This window comes from Anser cygnoides, chromosome 2 (assembly GCF_040182565.1).
Source record: "Anser cygnoides isolate HZ-2024a breed goose chromosome 2, Taihu_goose_T2T_genome, whole genome shotgun sequence".
Lineage (NCBI taxonomy): Eukaryota > Metazoa > Chordata > Aves > Anseriformes > Anatidae > Anser > Anser cygnoides.
The window spans coordinates 4,652,223-4,669,259 of NC_089874.1; the positions used below are offsets into that span (position 1 = coordinate 4,652,223).

Sequence of the window (17,037 nt, forward strand, 5' to 3'; positions counted from 1 at the left end):
CTCCCATGATTTTGATCAGAATTATGTGATTCATCTGAGACTATGATAAAAAGCCATGAGCAGTAATGAGATCTTTGCAGTTTTCACTCTCAGCATTGAGTAGGTTTCAAACAGAACATGGTGGACATATTCACAGAGGCAGATAGTACCTCATGCTCTAAACTAGCTTCACACTAGTTGGTTTAAGCACTTAGCAGCTGCCTAGGTGTGAATCCTGTGAGCTCAGGAAGGGTTACTCCATCCTGCTGCACCAACTGTTCTACTGTTCTACTCAGAAAGAGGGAAGCTTAACTTCTTGTTATTATTCCACTGACATGATAAGGCCCATGAAACATTTATAATCTAATCTCTCAGATTAATTTCCACTAGCGAATGAACTATTAAAAAAATGCAGAGGAAATCTGGGATGTTACTATTATCTTTGCTTTAAATGTTTTATTTGTATGAGACATTCTGTACAAGACAAAATTAAATATACGTTTTGCACAAATGCGATATATATGACACCTTACCAAAATAGCACTTCTGATTAGACATTCTGCATATACAATATGCCATCTCTGTTGTTAGCTAAGGCATCACATTTCAGCAGAGGGTGCATTTTTTATACCACAGAAGGAAAGAGAACGAATTTAAGATATACATAGAGGCCAAGTAATGTACAATTAGCAACTCCTTGCTTTGTTCACTTCAGGAAGTCACGTTTATCAGGCGATGAAAAAGAAAATGGGAAACAACGAAAAGGAAAAAGTAATTAAAAAAAAACTAGATGTAAACTATTACAACAGGATATGAATTTGCACAGATCTGTACAAAGGTTTTTGCATTGCCATATGACATTTTGTATTGTCTTGCCTGTTCGTTTGATTGAAAAAGCTCTGTGATATCTTAACCTCTTGTGTTTTGCTATCAAACTGAAATATATGAGTCTTTTTCTTGATGCAGAAAGTGAGAGAGGCAATGCTCAGGTTTTTTTTTGTTTTTTTTTTTTTTTTCATTCTTTTTTGTTTATTTGGTTTGGTTTTGTTTGGTTTGGTTGGTTGTTTTTTTGTTTTGTTTTAGTTTTAGGGTTGGTTGGTTTGTTTGTTTCTGCAGAAGAGGTAGCTCTACATGAGTGTTTTGGTTACACATTTCCTCTTTACTGAAAGATGCCTTAGTAAATCTCATAAGCCATCTCTCTTGCCTAGTAAGGGCAGCGTCATTGAGCCATGGAGAAGGCAGGTACTGCCTGTAGGCTCCAGGAGCCAAGATGGTGGAAGAGACTTAGCAATGCTGTGCTCAAGCTTGGTGGAATTACCCTACAGCGGTGGTGTCTTTGGTCCAAGTGTTTTATTTCTGCCTTTGTGAGTGAGAGCACAGGTGAATCTTGAGTTAGATCATCTTAAACAGATGGCAGACAGTAGACTTTGCATAACAGATATATGGGGACATAATTACAGATAATGAATATGAAAGATTTGGCTCACTGGGATTCTGCTGTAATCGAAATTAATATTCAACAAAAATATTCTTCATAACCAGTTAGGAAGGAGCCTCAAAAGTCTTTGCAGCCTGTTTTAAAAAGAGAATCAGAGTTCAGGGCTCCCTCTGATCTTCGTTTATGCTTCAAGATAAGCGAAAAAATATAATCCATTTCCATGTCTATTCATTAATCTTGAACTCTGTTATGCCCTGAAGAATCCTTACATCTTTAAGGGTGAAGTTGATCCAAGGCAATCCCCTTGGGCTCTGGGTATACTCAGTTTATAATCCTATAGTCTGGAGCATAATTCTTCTTGCCCAAAAGCAAAGATAAATCACACCTTACTATCTGTTTCAACTGTAACGGTAGCCCAGAGAAACAGCTCCTCCAAGCACATCTGCACTGGAGACATCCATATTTTAGTCAGACGAAATCAGGGCTGTAACAAGGCAGCTCCCTTCCTCCCCAGGGGAATACTTATGTTCGTTCACTGCTCTTCCATCTGGGAGTGGAAGGTCGTCTCCAAACTGACATAGTTTAAAGCAGTGCTTTAAAGCAAATGGTGTAGGTTTAATAGATTGAAAAATACAGAAAGGAATTTTCATCTCTCCACTATTTTCTGTCCAAATGCATTCTGTGAAAAATCTTATTTTATGTTATAGCTGCCCTGTGATGCAGCTGGGAAAATCAGACTATATTTGCACCATGAAACAAAGTGTGGACTGTAGTTCATAAAAAAAAAATCAAAAGGAGCAAAGGTTTAATACAGGCTGGTAGACTGGCTGACACCACACTCAGCCACCATTATGTCTGTGATTTTTCAAGCCATATTAGTGAAGGGTCTGGATCTGGGATCCTTGAATATTTGGGATCTCCAACTCCCAGAAATACTGAAGCTCACTGAGGCAATGTCTTACGAAGGAACTGGTGTGCTTGAAGTTTAGATGAATACATCCTAAAGGCAGTCTTGAGTCCACCTACAGCTGACAGTACAAACATATCCCTAAATACACTGAGATGAAGGGAGTAATGTAATTTTCCTGTAGGAGAGTCAGGACTGGGCTCTGAGTCAGGAATCTGATGTTGTCTATGGCTTCGAGGCTGAATGGGAGATCTTCATCTCACAAAGTGTGAAGAAGGAAGTTTGCCTATCTGATCTAAAACAAACAAATTACATTACACCGAATCAAATAAAATTGAAATAACTGTAACACTGATATGCTTTACTGCATATAGATATCTTGATGTAAATGGGAAGCAAAGGGGGAGACGTACATTCACAGACTAAACTTTTCTGGTAGTATGTTACGGTTTATATTCAAGTCAGTTTCCAAATCTATATCAAGTGTAGTTTTTGTATTTGTACAGACTGTTTTATATCTCTAGGCTACACACAGTAGGATATTTAATTTCTGTTGGAAATTGATTTTGAAAATAGCAACTAGTTTATCTGGACTCAAAGTTTTCAAATTGACTAGGAAGAAGGTGCTATGATAAATATCAGCAAGTAAAAGTCTTGTATTAAACTCTCATGAAATACATACTTTTAAGAGAGACAAATAATTCCAGACACATCATTTATCTGCAGCTTTTCTGCTAGCAAATATTTTTTTTTCCAAAGCATTTTTTCTAGTCTTCAGTAACTTGTTCCAATTTTAGTAAATTGTTGCCAAAATAAAGAATTCATTTCATAATACAAACTGATCTTTTGGTACCTCACGGTACATCTCCACAGTACACCATTTTCACACATGCATTTTATTTAATCATGAAAAACAGTATCTATCACAGATAGGTACTCTTTACATTTCAAACCTAACAGCATTTCTGTTTTCTTGTAATAATGAAAAAGCAAACCACAAATCTTATCTAGCACTTTGGTGTAAATAAAACCTAGAGTATAAGCAGTTACACTGATATAAAAGTAAAGATATTTAAACATCTTTCTCCCGTCCAGAAAGGAAATGAACCACATCAGTGTGAGGCACTGTGCACCACAGAATTGCACCCAGAATAAGGAACATACTAGTATGTTCTGTTAACAGAAAACCACAAGCTTTACTGCAAATTTTATAACACAAAAACTTTGTGTGGGTCTGGCTTTATCTGAAAAGTCCATGTGATCACCAATACATTCAGTGCAAAATAAGACTTACTAATATAAGGTAACAAGGTGAATATATATATTTCTTGGATGACATTTTATACTTGTGCTGGAGTGTTGTAGGTGAAGAACTAGGCAACACAGGGAAGGCAAGTACAGTGACAGAAATGGGTTCAGCTTCTTTCATCAGATTTTTGGAAACAATTGCAGGATACAGAGTGAATCCAGAAAGAGACCTCAAGGGGACATGGACAACTTCACTGCTTCATCTCTAACCATCATTTGGCATGGGAAATTCAGTCTACGCTCAGAAACTGTATGTTAAAGTCAGTCACAAAGAATTTATGTAAGTGTTGTTTATATTATAAGCAAAATATCCGAAGCATGAGGTGAATGAGGTGAAACTCTTCCAGCCTGAACACAAACATGTCATTCTTCCTCATTGTAAACGGCATAGCTCTTGTCCTATTTCCTGTATTGGTGGGAATAGGAATGTGCTAGTTCCGTCATTTCCTTTTTTTCTCTTTACAAATAAAGTGCGGCTCAGGTCAGTCACAAGATTGGTTCTGTGCCGTTCCAGTCAATAACAGCTCCTTGCCACCTAGGAATAAAAGCAATATTTTACATCTGTAAGTTAATCAGGGCATTGGAAAGGTAAGCCAACACCTCTCAACCACCCACTTAGAAAGTTTGGGGTGGACTCATTTGGGGATTCACATCTTCTCCACTTGGACTCACATCTCCAAGGGAAAGAAAGGGAAATGTGTCCCCTAATTTTAGGTGCCCAAGTTTGGAGATCACTCTCCTTATGCTTCATCCAGTCTCTCCTAGGCAATAAAGAGTCCTCAGCAACAGCTGATTCAGAACTAGAACCTTGGTTTTGCAAAGACTATAGGCAGTCCCCAAGACTGGGTACAAGATTTAGCCGTGTATAACCAGAACGCTCATCCTCTAAGCTGTTACAAGGCAATTTGCAGGTTCCTATACAGCTGGGCTTCTGACTAGGAGTTGTGTGACTGTAAAATTCCAAGACAACATAATAACATTTATCAGCTATCATTGCTTCTGTCCTTGGTTCCTTTGAAATATTCTGTGTCTTACCCTAATGGTAATGTTTTGATATTAATATGAGGTTGCTTTGCTTTTTCTCTGTCTCATCATTTCATCAGAATACCACTGAAGATGTATACTGAGAATAATGTTTTTAAATAAGCCCACAGGCACACGCACAAAAATCTTCAATCTTTTAAATTACTGGCTTTGTATTGGCTGCTATTGCTCAGCTGCCCACTCCAGGAATGTGACCAGTACAGTGAGTGCTAAGAAGGTACCAATCCTGAATTTGTCACCAAGCGTGTCTTCAAAGCAGGGCAGAAGACAAGGGGGTGAACCAAGAGGTGAACTAGTGAAACCAGGATAAGTGTCTCCAATGACAGCACTAAGTTGAAGTGAGTTATTACATGAATAGCACCCTTGACACTTCTCATATTTACAAATTCATGGTCTATATGTGAGAATTAAACTATTGCATTCCCAGTGTTCAATATATAGAGCTGGTTAAAAAGTCTGTCTCAGAGAGCAGGAGCACAGTGGCAAGAAATGGGTGAGGGGGTGGGGACAACGATGACTTGACAGTCTGCAAGCCACATTCTTTTTGTCACAGAGGAAAGGATATGTCAGCAAGGGTATGACAGCTCAGTCCTTTCATTTGTCAAGTCAATTAAGTGTAAAACAAAACCAAGAGCTGGATCCATGCAGTATTCAGCTCAAGGTCTCAAAGAAAGTGACCACCTGAGGGATTTTTTTCAGTCCACAATTAACCCCAGTGAAAGTGCAAGTAAACTGACATTGAAAATTGGACTGCTGTGAAATTTTTCCTTTTTTTTTTTTTTTAATTTGTTGAAAAAATGAAAAAAAAATGCAGAATGTATTTAATAGTAATAGGCAACAGCGATGCCTCACGTTTAAGCTAATAATTGATTGGGAACAGTTGATGCAGTCTGGCATTTGCCAGTACAGAAAGCTGTCTCTGCCAGAGGTTCAGAATATCACCTTTTCCCAAGAAAAAACAAACAAACAAACAAACAAACAAAGGGTAAGTGGGAAGTCCAATTGCCACCTTCTGTCCTCATTGTATTTTTCTGGTAATGCCACCAAATCGTCCTTTATCTTTGTGTACAGTCTTTGCAAGGCACCACCTTCCATCTCACCAGGATGATTAAAGCTTTGAGAGGGATTTGCAGGGGCCAAATGACACTGAATGAAATCTGCTCTGAGGACACACTGCACTCTGTGAAAATATTAACATGTCCTGATACCATTTTTGCTGTTACGGCTTAAGATATTGCTAACCTCTATGCAGTGAGGAACTGGACATTTTTAAAACAGGCTTTCAATAAAGAGTTTAAACAGCAAGACATATTCTGAAGCAGGACTCAAAGTAACTTTCATAACAAGCCTTATCTCCTGTATTTATTTTCCAACTATTTTTCCTTGGGCTGTTTGTGGACTGAAAAGCAGCCCTTGCCAGTTTGCTCATTTGGAGATGACTTCGAAACTTTTTCATCTATTGAATCTGCACAAGAAAAGGTATCAAATAATGCTCATTCACAGGTGCTGAACAAGTCATTTCTTTACAGACAGAAACAAAATGAACCAGACAATGCAGTGCTATCATTTCCCCAAACTGTCCTGCTAGAATGTAATTCAAATGTAGCCCACATTCTAGCTGCTGATTCAATTATAATTGATCAGACTAGCAATGTGAAAACAACACCAATTTGGTTCAACTACAACCTCACCCAAGGGTCACAGAGGTTAACGGGAATACTTCCATTGAATGTAAGAGGAACTGGTTCAAACCCTGAACAATGCTCAGCCTGGAATAACATTCAGAGAATATCTCCTGTAGTAATCATTTGGCACTGTTTTAGAGCATACCAATAATTTATGATGAAATGCTCATGCTCTCTTCTTCTCTACCAAATTGCTACCAAATGTCTCACTTTGAAGGAATACAAACCAGCTATGTGTACCACAAAAGAAAGCTGTCACTAGAGGGTTAACAAAATGCATTGCTGGATTTGGATTATAATATCAGATCAAAGTTTTATTCCCCTCAGGCAGAGCTAACAGATGTTATTTCCGCCAGTGCAGACAGCCGCTGAGGAGCGTGACTGTGATATAAGAGCATTCAGGAGAGAACAGAATCAGACATCTGCATGGCATCTCCCAAACAACCCAGGGATGTACATTCCAGACATCTCTTGGTCAGAATCTGTCTACTTCCACAGATGTCTAGGGATGAAAACCACAATGAAAGTGCATTTACTAGGACTGACTCTAGCTGTGAGCCTGCAGGTTGAAGCAATACCTGTTGGTGACTATTTGTTTTAGCCATGTGAAGTGTTATCTGCTTTAAACTCAAATCTCTCTTTTCCAACATTGTGTACGATAGGGAATAAAAACATGAGCCTCCTTCTGCAGAAGCAAAACAACTCTTCTCCTCTGATAATAATATCATAATGAAAAAAACTAAATACAGAAACGATCTTTTAAATATGCAGTTCTTCCATTGAGAGAGGATAAGAGAAAAAACAGCAGACAGATGTTAGGCATATAAATCAATGCACTACAGGATGGTGGTGTTCAGGTATGGGGTAAACAAGTGGTAAAACTTTTCATGGATTGAAACCGAACTAAGTGGTGAAAGAAAGGAAAAATTCCAATCAAAATTTGGAAACGATTAATTTCAGTTCTGATTGTACAGACTGTGAAATTCTCCACACTGTCTGAGAAATTATCCTACATTTTTTGATGAGATAGGTTTGAAAATGAGCTTCATTGTGAATGCTTGGTCAAAAGGAATAATGGCTCTGTTTGTTTGTTTTGCTTGCTTTAATAAAAATATTTTATTGTTATTTTCCATAGTCATATGATAGAAAACATTTCTTTTCTCTCTGTCAATTTGTTAAAATGTTGATTGGTTTGATTGTTTTTACTTTTCCTTATATACTGTTTCATTGTTGGAAGAAAAGTTCTTAAAACAAAAAGATAAAATATAACATGAAAAACAAAAAGCAAGTGAGAATACTGAAAACAAGGAGACAGACTGATCAGGGTAAATCAGGCAGTCCTAGGAATGGTACAAACAAAATTAACTGACACTGGAATTTACTGGTAATTTACTTCTCTAACAGATTAAAGCAGGGAATTTAAAATAAATATCACCATTACCAAAACTGTGTGTAACTTTGATGCAATGCCAGGAATGTTCTAAATGTAACTTTAAATAGTTGCATGCATTATTCACCCCAAAGTGTCAGCTTCTGAGGCTATATATTGTCTTTCGTAATGCTTATGTTTCACCTGAAGAATCGATTCAATCTATGTGTATGAAGCCTGAAGTAACGTCACTGCTGTCATGTCACAGGATGCCTTTTCTACTTTTCTGTAACTTTATAATGGCAGCCCTTCATGAACATGCTGTTTGGCAGTCACTGTCCTTATGTGTTTTGCTGTGTTTATTTATTTATTTATTTATTTAACAGAATAATGTGCCAGGGGGAGGAGGGAAATTACTAGAGAAATCTGAAGCTGCTTGGCTTTTACGAGAATTAACAATGAGGCTTTTACTTCTTGCTCCAAAGATACTCAGATAACAGCTTTCAAAGTCCTGCTGGTGGAGTTGATATAAAGCTGGTACTTTTAGCCAGTGAAAGTTCCCTATTTTGCTTATTTCATGTCTCAGTAAACTGAAAATGTTCTTTAGTATGACTTAGACAAATTCTTTAAAAATCCATCATTTAATATCACATAGACCTTAAAATGGTCATGAAATTCCTAACATGACAGTAACTGGCCTTGAATTTAAAAAGAAAATATGACCTAAGAACCATCAAGAATGACTTCAAAAGCAGTCCAATTTGTGATTTTGAGAAAGTCTGCCATGGACAAATGGACAGTTTGAGAGAACTAAGACCATTACGCACAGCTTCATGAATCAAAAATGTACAAGTGGCCCAGTGCAATTATATTTTTCAGAAAAGACTGATGAAGATGGAAGATATTTTCTCCTTTTCTCATTATACCTCTACAATAGGAACCAATCACTTTTAGGAAAACAAATTTTGATCTATTGAAATCAAGTTGAGCTCTTGAACTACCTTTGGTTCAGTCATAACTTAGAGATGAAATGAAGGTTCTTCTAAGAGTCAAATGAATGTCTTAGTTTAATGCTAAGTACAATAACATGCAAAAAAAAAAAAAAGTGATATTTTCTAACTTTTAAACAGTAATTTTGCAAGATTGACTGCTGTAATATTTCCTTTTAACCACACTCCATCTTTACATATATTATTTATACCAATGAGTGAAAATATCTATGAAAAAATGTAGTTTTCACTTACTTTGTTCTAATGCAGTGCTCAAGAGGAGGAGTAAGATCATTTTCTTTATCTTCAGTGAACATCTGAGTTGTGTCTGCAGAGACATAGCATACATGATTAGTGACTGGGGTATAAGTCTATTTATTTCTGCACTGCAGTGGCTTCTAGGAAACCCACCCATGGATGTGACAGCACAGACTTTTAGCTCATGGTCTATTGCCTGTTCATGTGATGGTGGCCTGAAGGCTGAAAGGGTGTGACTGAATGCAGACTTGCTGTTGGGAACGGTCCCCAGATTTTGCCCAGTGCTTGTTGGTCTGGGCCAGAAACTTGTCCAAAACTGTGCTGACTACTTAATGGTAAGGAGGATAATCATGGGACAGTGTTCAGACCCATGATCTGACCTCGGCTGGTTTATCAATATAGAGATGGTCTCAAGGAAAACATGGACTAGAAGATGAAAGAATATGCTGTAGGAGAGAGCTGTCATTAGGATTTGATTTTGCAGTCAATGCCATAATTACTAAGAAAGCAGTTTTCTTCAACGAAATGCTAAGGACAGCAGAAGTCCTTCACTTGAATAAGAAATCCCGAGTTCAGTTAAGATTTCTTCACCCTTGAAAGGAAGACTGTTCCTTGACTGTTGAAAAACTGAGAAAAGACCATGGACTACTGTATCCTGGGCTGCATCAAAAGTAGCACAGGCAGCAGGGTGAGGAAGGTGATTCTGCCCCTCTGCTCTCGTGAAATCTTGCCTGGAGCACTGTGTTCAGATCTGGGGTCCCCAACATAAGAAAGACATGGACTTGTTGGAGTAAGTGCAGAGGAGTGCCATGAGGCCGGAGCATCTCTGCTATGGAGACAGGCTGAGGGAGTTGGAGTTGTTCAGCCTGGAGAAGAGAAGACTCCAGGGAGACCTTACAGTGGCCTGCCAGGGCCTAAAGGGGGCTGCTGGAGAGCTGGGGATGGACTCAGTATGGGGGTTTAGTAATAGGACAAGGGGGAATGGCTTTAAACTGAAAGAAGGTATGTTTAGATTAAATATAAGGATGACATTCTTCACTCAGAGGGTGGTGAAGCACTGGAACATGATGCCCAGAGGAGCTGTGGCTGTCCCATCACTGGAGGTGTTCAAGGCCAGGCTGGATGGGGCTTTGGGCAGCCTGATCTGGTGGGAGATATCTCTGATCACAGCAGGGGGTTGGGACTGGGTGGACTTTAAGGTCCCTTCCAACCCAAACCTGATTCTTTGAAGACAGTGTTGTGTTGGATATAAGAGAACTACCACAGGTTCTGAGCATTCCTCTGGGATGGAGGGCAATTGCACTGTTCCGGGGAAAACAGAGAGGTCAGTGTCTCAGACACTGGATCTGTCAACAGTGAAAGTAGCTGCTGAATTTCCCAGGGAGAAAACATCCTGCGACTAGCTTGGATGTCAGTCTACTCAGCTGTTTCCTGTTTTGGAGTAAAACATTTTAAACTAGCAGCAGACCAGGGTATTTTTTTTTTTTCTCTTTTCTATCTGTCATCCAGCCCATGGGAAGGTTGTGAGCAACTAGCAATGCCAAGGCAGGGTGCAGGATATGCAGCTGATTAAGAGAGACCGATGTAGAGAGAATGGGAGGCAATTGGCAATTGCTCTTATATTCTCTTATATTCACTTCTGCCAGTCTCAGATATATCTACCTTTTACACGTCAGAGAGAGTACCTGACTATCTCTTGTCTGATGATCTAGTTGAAGGGCTGAAAATGGTGGCTATGGCTCTGGAAGAATCTTTGGAGAAATCCAGTTATATTTTTCTTAGCAATTATTCAGCTGTATTTTGAAAATACCTTTGAAAGTACAGTGAGTTCAAGGTATGCTCCAATGAGATATAAGAAGATTTACTAAAGCAGATTGTACAAAAATTCATTATATCTTCACTTGCAGACAACATATTGTAAATGTTAACATAGGTAGGCATTAACTGTATATATTAGAAAAGAGTAGTATTTCTCCAAGCAGAGCATACAAACGTGCTGTATGACCTGTAATAAACATCCCAGAATCTCCACTGAGTCCTTCAACACAAAAGCATATGAGAAAAATGCAGAAAGTGATTAATTTAGATACACTGGCTGGTTTTCCTTCTCTGCCTATTAGAAATTTCTACCAAAAGGGAAAGAAGGACTGATGATCTTTTATTAAGGACAGCATGTTGAACTCACCAGCAGATGCTGCCTATTTTAGAATGGAACTTCACATTTCTTGACTACATTTTTGTAAATGGTTATGAGTACAAGGAGCAGGGCAAAGTCGTAATCCCACGTAGTTTTGATGGTGATTTAATACAAAGCAGCAATTGCTACTATCTACCAAAATCTAATTCTGCTCTTACTTTGTTTTTGTTTTTACTCATCTAGTGTAATTTCTTCAAGATTTCTTGAAATGTTACCTTGATTTTAATCTTAATAATTCTAAACAATATCTACACTTGAATCATCAGACACTAGTAAGACTACAGACACCTCCAAAGCACAAAACTACCGACAATATCACTTCTCTCATATTGACAATATATAATTGCCAAATAAATCATGGAAAAAGTTCACCTTAAAAGGCATGCGTCAAAAAACTATGAGCCTATGAAAAAGGTGGTGGGGTTTTTGGTAATTATTATTGTTTTGATTGTACTGTGTTCATATTTACAATATTTTGTCTCCAAGTGAAGATATAGTGATTTTTTATTTTATTTATTTATTTTTGTACAATCTGTTTTAATAAATCTTCTTGTATCTGGAACACACTGTGTGGGAACCAGTTGGCAACTGTATTTTGTGGAGGTTGAACAACTTGTCGAGAAAATATATAATGTGATCACTCCCATAGAATGTCATGGAATTTAATTAAAAGAAGAGGATAAATAACAGGGAGAAAGACTATTACATTCATTACTAAATCTTGTGAGATGGCAAAAGGCCTCCAACACTCCCATCATACTAGCAGCTTTGCCACGTGGCCTTAATTAGAACATTCAACACCCATGTATAATTCATCCTGTCCAAGAATCAGAATGTAGACGCAAACAAGGAACACCGACAGCTTATTTTTAAATAGAGGACTACAGTAGAATGGCTCCTTAAGATGGAGAAGGAATTCCATTAGATTGTATAAATATATTAGAGGAAAGAAAATAAAAGATAAGGAGGATATTATTAGCAAATATGAATTTAGTGGTCAAGAATATCTTAATATGGAAATGAGTAGGAGCTTCTAAGCATCAGAATACTGCTTGTCCAATTGTCTTCCAGTTCAAGAAACATTTCTGTAAAAGGAGCCCCATAATTTGACATGGTTCCCTGAAAGAATGAGTTTAACAAGTCAGATCTGTTGCATGTTTGTGTTCCTAGGTATGCTTACAGGCAGGTAAGAGACTAGTCTTTGTTGGCAAATTACTGCCATTTTCTGAAGCAGCTTGGTTTGGGGGCAAGGATTTCATGTTTCCTTACCTTCTCTGATCACTTTACCACATGCATGTAAGGTTCAGGAAGAGGAGACTTGCACTTTCTGCCTGTAGAAAACATGTGATTCTATGTGGAAATGTGAGAGAGAATGGGAGTAGTTAAATATGGTTTATAGCTTTGGAAGTATGAATGGGTCAGATCACAGTCTGCTCCTTGGAAACCAGTGCCACTGAAAGATTTAGTAATCTGTATAAGTAAGCATATGCTCACTTTTAACCCTTTCAAGAGCTTGTCCTCAAAATTACGTCGTGAACTCTAATTTCAAATTAATCGTCAAAAATAATTATACAAAGTAGAAAGCAGGCCCGCAAATAATATTTTTAATGCCTGAGACCATCATAAATTTGCTCAACATTTTTTGTACTATTGGATTCTTCTTTTTAATGTGATGTTGTTGCCACCATCAGAGGTGAAATGCGGAGTTACTGTGTTGTACATACCAACTGTTAACCGTATTTCCTCTTCCTGGTTGGCCAAGCCATCATAATAATATAGATCAAATCTCCGTTCTGTTTTCCAGTCACCTAGTAAATCCTTTTCCAAACAAAAAAGCACACTGAAGTGGCTTTCACTGCACACCAACCAAATTGGGTATTTCGGGGTCTTCAAGTAACAACCAACCTAAAAGAAAGGAACAAAACATTGGAAAAACTTGGGAGTAAAAAAAAATAATATATATTAATTGAATTAATTGTGAAAGACAGGAGATGTATTCTTCCCTTAACTACAGTCTGCAAATGTTAAAGACGACTCTTTATATATGACTAATGAAGTAGATCAGGATAGTACTGGCTGAACATTTGAACATTTAAACATTTGAACATTTAAAGCAAGAATCTGGCCTTGAGTTATAGGCAAGTGATGAAATCCAGTTTGCTTACTGCAAACAAAATCATGTCCCATATGCTCAGCACCAGAAGAAATCCTGTCCTCTGGAACAGCTATAAACCCATAAAAAATTGTGTCAGAACTAGTACACAGGAACACCTTTATGGAACAGTACCTGGAGGCCAGGAGAAAGACTTCCCAGGATCGCAGATGACATGAGATACCCATGTGTGGGCAAATAAACCGGGCCCAAAATCTTTTCTTGGATTAAAAATATAAAACATTCCCTTCGTTTTAGCACCCTCTTCTAGCTTCACAGTCCAGATATGTAAAATATTTTCCACTACTAGAAGAAAGCAATAATAAAAGCAATAGCTTGTTTTGTTTTGTTATTCTTGCCAAAAATTAAAAATTCTCAGGTGAAGAAAAAATGTCTTTTTCAAAAGATGCCTTTTCTGAGCCTTTTACCTCCTTTTGAAAGTATGTTTATTTATAAATATCCTAAATATTCTGTATATAAATAATTTTCATACTCATTACTGACCTGAAATAGTCTACCCACTATTTAAATTGTGGGCTACTACAGCAGTTCTTTGGATTAGTGAGTAGTTTTAGATATACTTTTATCCATATATGTACCCATTCATGAGTCCTATCAGTTTTTTTGTGTTATTTCACCCCATAGTCTTCAAGGTCGGCTCCAGCAAAGAATTGAGGCTAATTTTATGCTTATTTACGCTCATGTCTATTATTTTTCGTGGTATTTATGTTTTAAGGCAGACGTATATATACTTGAATATCTAGAGGTGTGTATCTATGGTTTTGAAACTTAATGTGTGCTGATATAAAATGAATCACGGAAGTTTCTGCATTACCTAATTTGAGTGAGTAACTTGTAGTATTTTCTTCAACTCACACTAACGTAATCAGAGATAACTACCATCCTCCTGTTGCATACAGATGCTTTAGAGCGGTAGCATCAGTTAATGATTTTAGCCCCTTCAGCAGTAAATAATATAGTCAAAAATAGTAACTAGATTTTTTAATGGAGCAAAGAAACCCTATTTCTCACCGCTAGGATTTTAATATTCAGTTACAATTGATATCTGCTACTAGCTATATGCTTGTCATTGAAAGTTACATTCTAAGTTCCAAAGAGTTTGTTTTTTTTTTTTTTTTTTTTATATCTTTGATAAATTGCTCAGGAAAACTAAAAACTAAAATATACCTTTTTGCTTTCAGTGGATTGTTTCTAACTGCAGCTCTGCCTAGCATTCTTACAGTAGACAGAATCACTGCTCTCTGGATACTGTGCATAATCATCTTTATTTTATCCCCAGTTTTATCTATTGTTTTCTAAGCAGCTGTGGCACTTCTGGTAAACTTAGCAATCTGCAGAGCAAGGAATGGCAGACAAGTGTGCAAAGATATGCACACAAAAATATAAGATCAGTTTCTGTCTCCATGATACAGACATTTGGTTCAAGGAAACTGCTGGTCCAGAGGTTTAGGAAGTTTTGTAGAAGTTTGCATGGTAAAACGGAAAGTGATATAATCCACAGAAATTCTCTCTGCTCATTGATGCCTTTACATTTACTTCTATGGGATTTAAATCATGGTTCAACATATACAATATGCGCTAGTGGGGATTCATATATGTTTTCTAGATACAGATTCATGGATATCACTTCTATAGTACAGCCCCTCAGTTCTTCACTTTGGGCACACAGGTGCAAATGACATCAAAGACACTGCTAAAAAGCTGAAGCCAATATATACGCTGTTGTAATTAAAAGCCTAAACAGTATTGTCAATGATAAGGAACATACATTTGTTATTATTAAGATTTAGAATTTATATCTGAAGAGTTATATGAGTACAAAATCAATTATCTTCCCAAATGAGAGTTTCTTCTGATGTTAGATAACAAGTCTCTAGCTACTTAAGTAACTGTTCGCTGACTCATTACTTTGCTATTATCTATTTAAAACAGGCTTTTATACAACAGTTTTGTTTTTTATGTAAATTCTTGGCTTAAAAGCACTGATTTTTTTTTTTTACAGGCTTTCAAAAATACTCATAACAGGAGTTATCAAGAAGGCAAATACACAGATGCAACAAAAGACGGCAAATTACAGGGCAGTGGTTGAAAAGATTCCGTTTCACAAACATGCATATTTTAGTATGCTGATAAATCACAGCCAAAAGGGAACAGTCAGTCTTCTCTTTAAAATGTTTTCTTCCCGTACATAACTGCTAAAGTAACTTGTAAGCTTCATCAAACAACATTTAACAAAACAAGATTAGAGAGATACAGAACTGTTTCAAAGCGCACATTCACTCCAGTTCTTACTCACATGAACAATCCCACTGAAGTCAGGACAAATTGTTCTGATGAGTAAGGTCTACAGGAACATTTTCCAAATATGTATAGTTTTCAGTTACAACACTTGCAGAAGAAGGTAAGGGAGTGAACTTTAAGACAATAGGGAGAACATAAAAACATCAAAAGTCAAATCCTCATCTCCCATAAGAAATGAGAAGTATTTGTTTTAGTTACATCAGCTTTACTAGTTGAGGATCAGCTGTTGCTTTTAACTTCAAATTGTTTCCCAGGTGTTGGTTGGTCCTTCCAGATATGCTTTTCCCCAAACCCACTAGCCACTTTATTTTACTGTAATCACCTTCCAGGGGCTTCTGGCTCTTGAGATACCTCAGGCTATTCCTACTCCAGTAGAGAAAACAGGCTCAGGATTTGTTCACCAGGTTTAAGGTCAAGTGATATGGAATGATTTATGACCGTATTGCTAATATTTTCTTCCCTGCTCCAAACAGGTTACTTTTTCTAGAACTCCTCAACATCCCTGTCCAAACCGTGTCCAGGTTTCTTTCTTCAAAACATAATAAAATATGATAAAGAACCATGCTACTGAACAAGTTAACTATCAGAAAATAAAGACAATCACAGGTCAGTTCTGAGACCTGTGCCTTGGCTTTGGTTAGTTTTGTGTACAGACATGGCCTCCAAAGAATCCCAAACATTATTGCTGTAGTCCACCCACCAGCTGATTGTTCCAGAGCCTGTTTCTAATTTTCCTTCCACTTTAACTATCAAGAAAATTTAGTTCTACAACAATTTTTTTTTCAGACAAGTTTCTTCACATACTCTAGTGTGCTAGATAAACTGTGAGACTTCTTTAATGACCAAATAGTCCACAGTAAAGTCTAATTATTCAGCAGCCCAAATCCAAGAGATCCCTCCTTCATGTACATTTAATCCATTCTCTTATTGATTATCATCTTCTGACATACATCTGTCATGCAGAAAGAAGCACACAAGTCTAATCAGCACCCATCATGTGTTCAGTTTACACTGTATTTAAACATTCCCCTACCTCTTCATCCTTCTCTGTACAATATGTCCCATATCTTTTGCAGACTTTCTTTGGTCTTTTGGCAACTATCAATATCTGCTATGAGTTCTCCTTTATAGAAGTTCTTCACTGTTTCAGTTAAACAACTTAAATAATTTAGGTTGCATATTTCTCAGGATCTTACAGCACTACTTCAGCCTGCGGCTGTGAGAACTGATAATGGAGGGCATCTACATTTCTAATGTTGTACATTGCAAAAACACCTCAGAGAACAATACACTGTGCAAGACTCGAGACCAGGATCCAGTCACCCTACAGACAGGACAACACTCTTAAGTCAATGGAACCTAACAAAGTTGACAGAAGAAGACTGAGAC

General features: G+C 37.4%; 1 protein-coding gene across 4 annotated transcripts in view; it reads right to left on the reverse strand.

Annotated features, from left to right (window-relative positions):
• Positions 1-409: 409 nt before the first annotated feature.
• MINDY4 (MINDY lysine 48 deubiquitinase 4) overlaps positions 410-17,037 on the reverse strand; it is an 84,709-nt gene continuing 68,081 nt past the window's right edge. Inside the window, exons 16-19 of one of the 4 annotated variants that reach the window (XR_007162703.2) lie at positions 12,899-13,079; positions 12,444-12,505; positions 8,975-9,047; positions 410-4,167 (exon numbers count right to left, since the gene is read on the reverse strand). Coding sequence is in view for 1 of the 4 variants with exons in the window: in XM_013182477.3 (XP_013037931.3) it covers positions 4,119-4,167; positions 8,975-9,047; positions 12,899-13,079 (303 nt within the window). In the remaining 3 variants the exon portion in view is untranslated. Of the gene's footprint in view, positions 4,168-8,974; positions 9,048-12,443; positions 12,525-12,898; positions 13,080-13,461; positions 13,633-17,037 lie in introns of those variants that run through there. The other 3 variants (XR_010829035.1, XM_013182477.3, XR_001207697.3) reach the window with 3 other exon arrangements.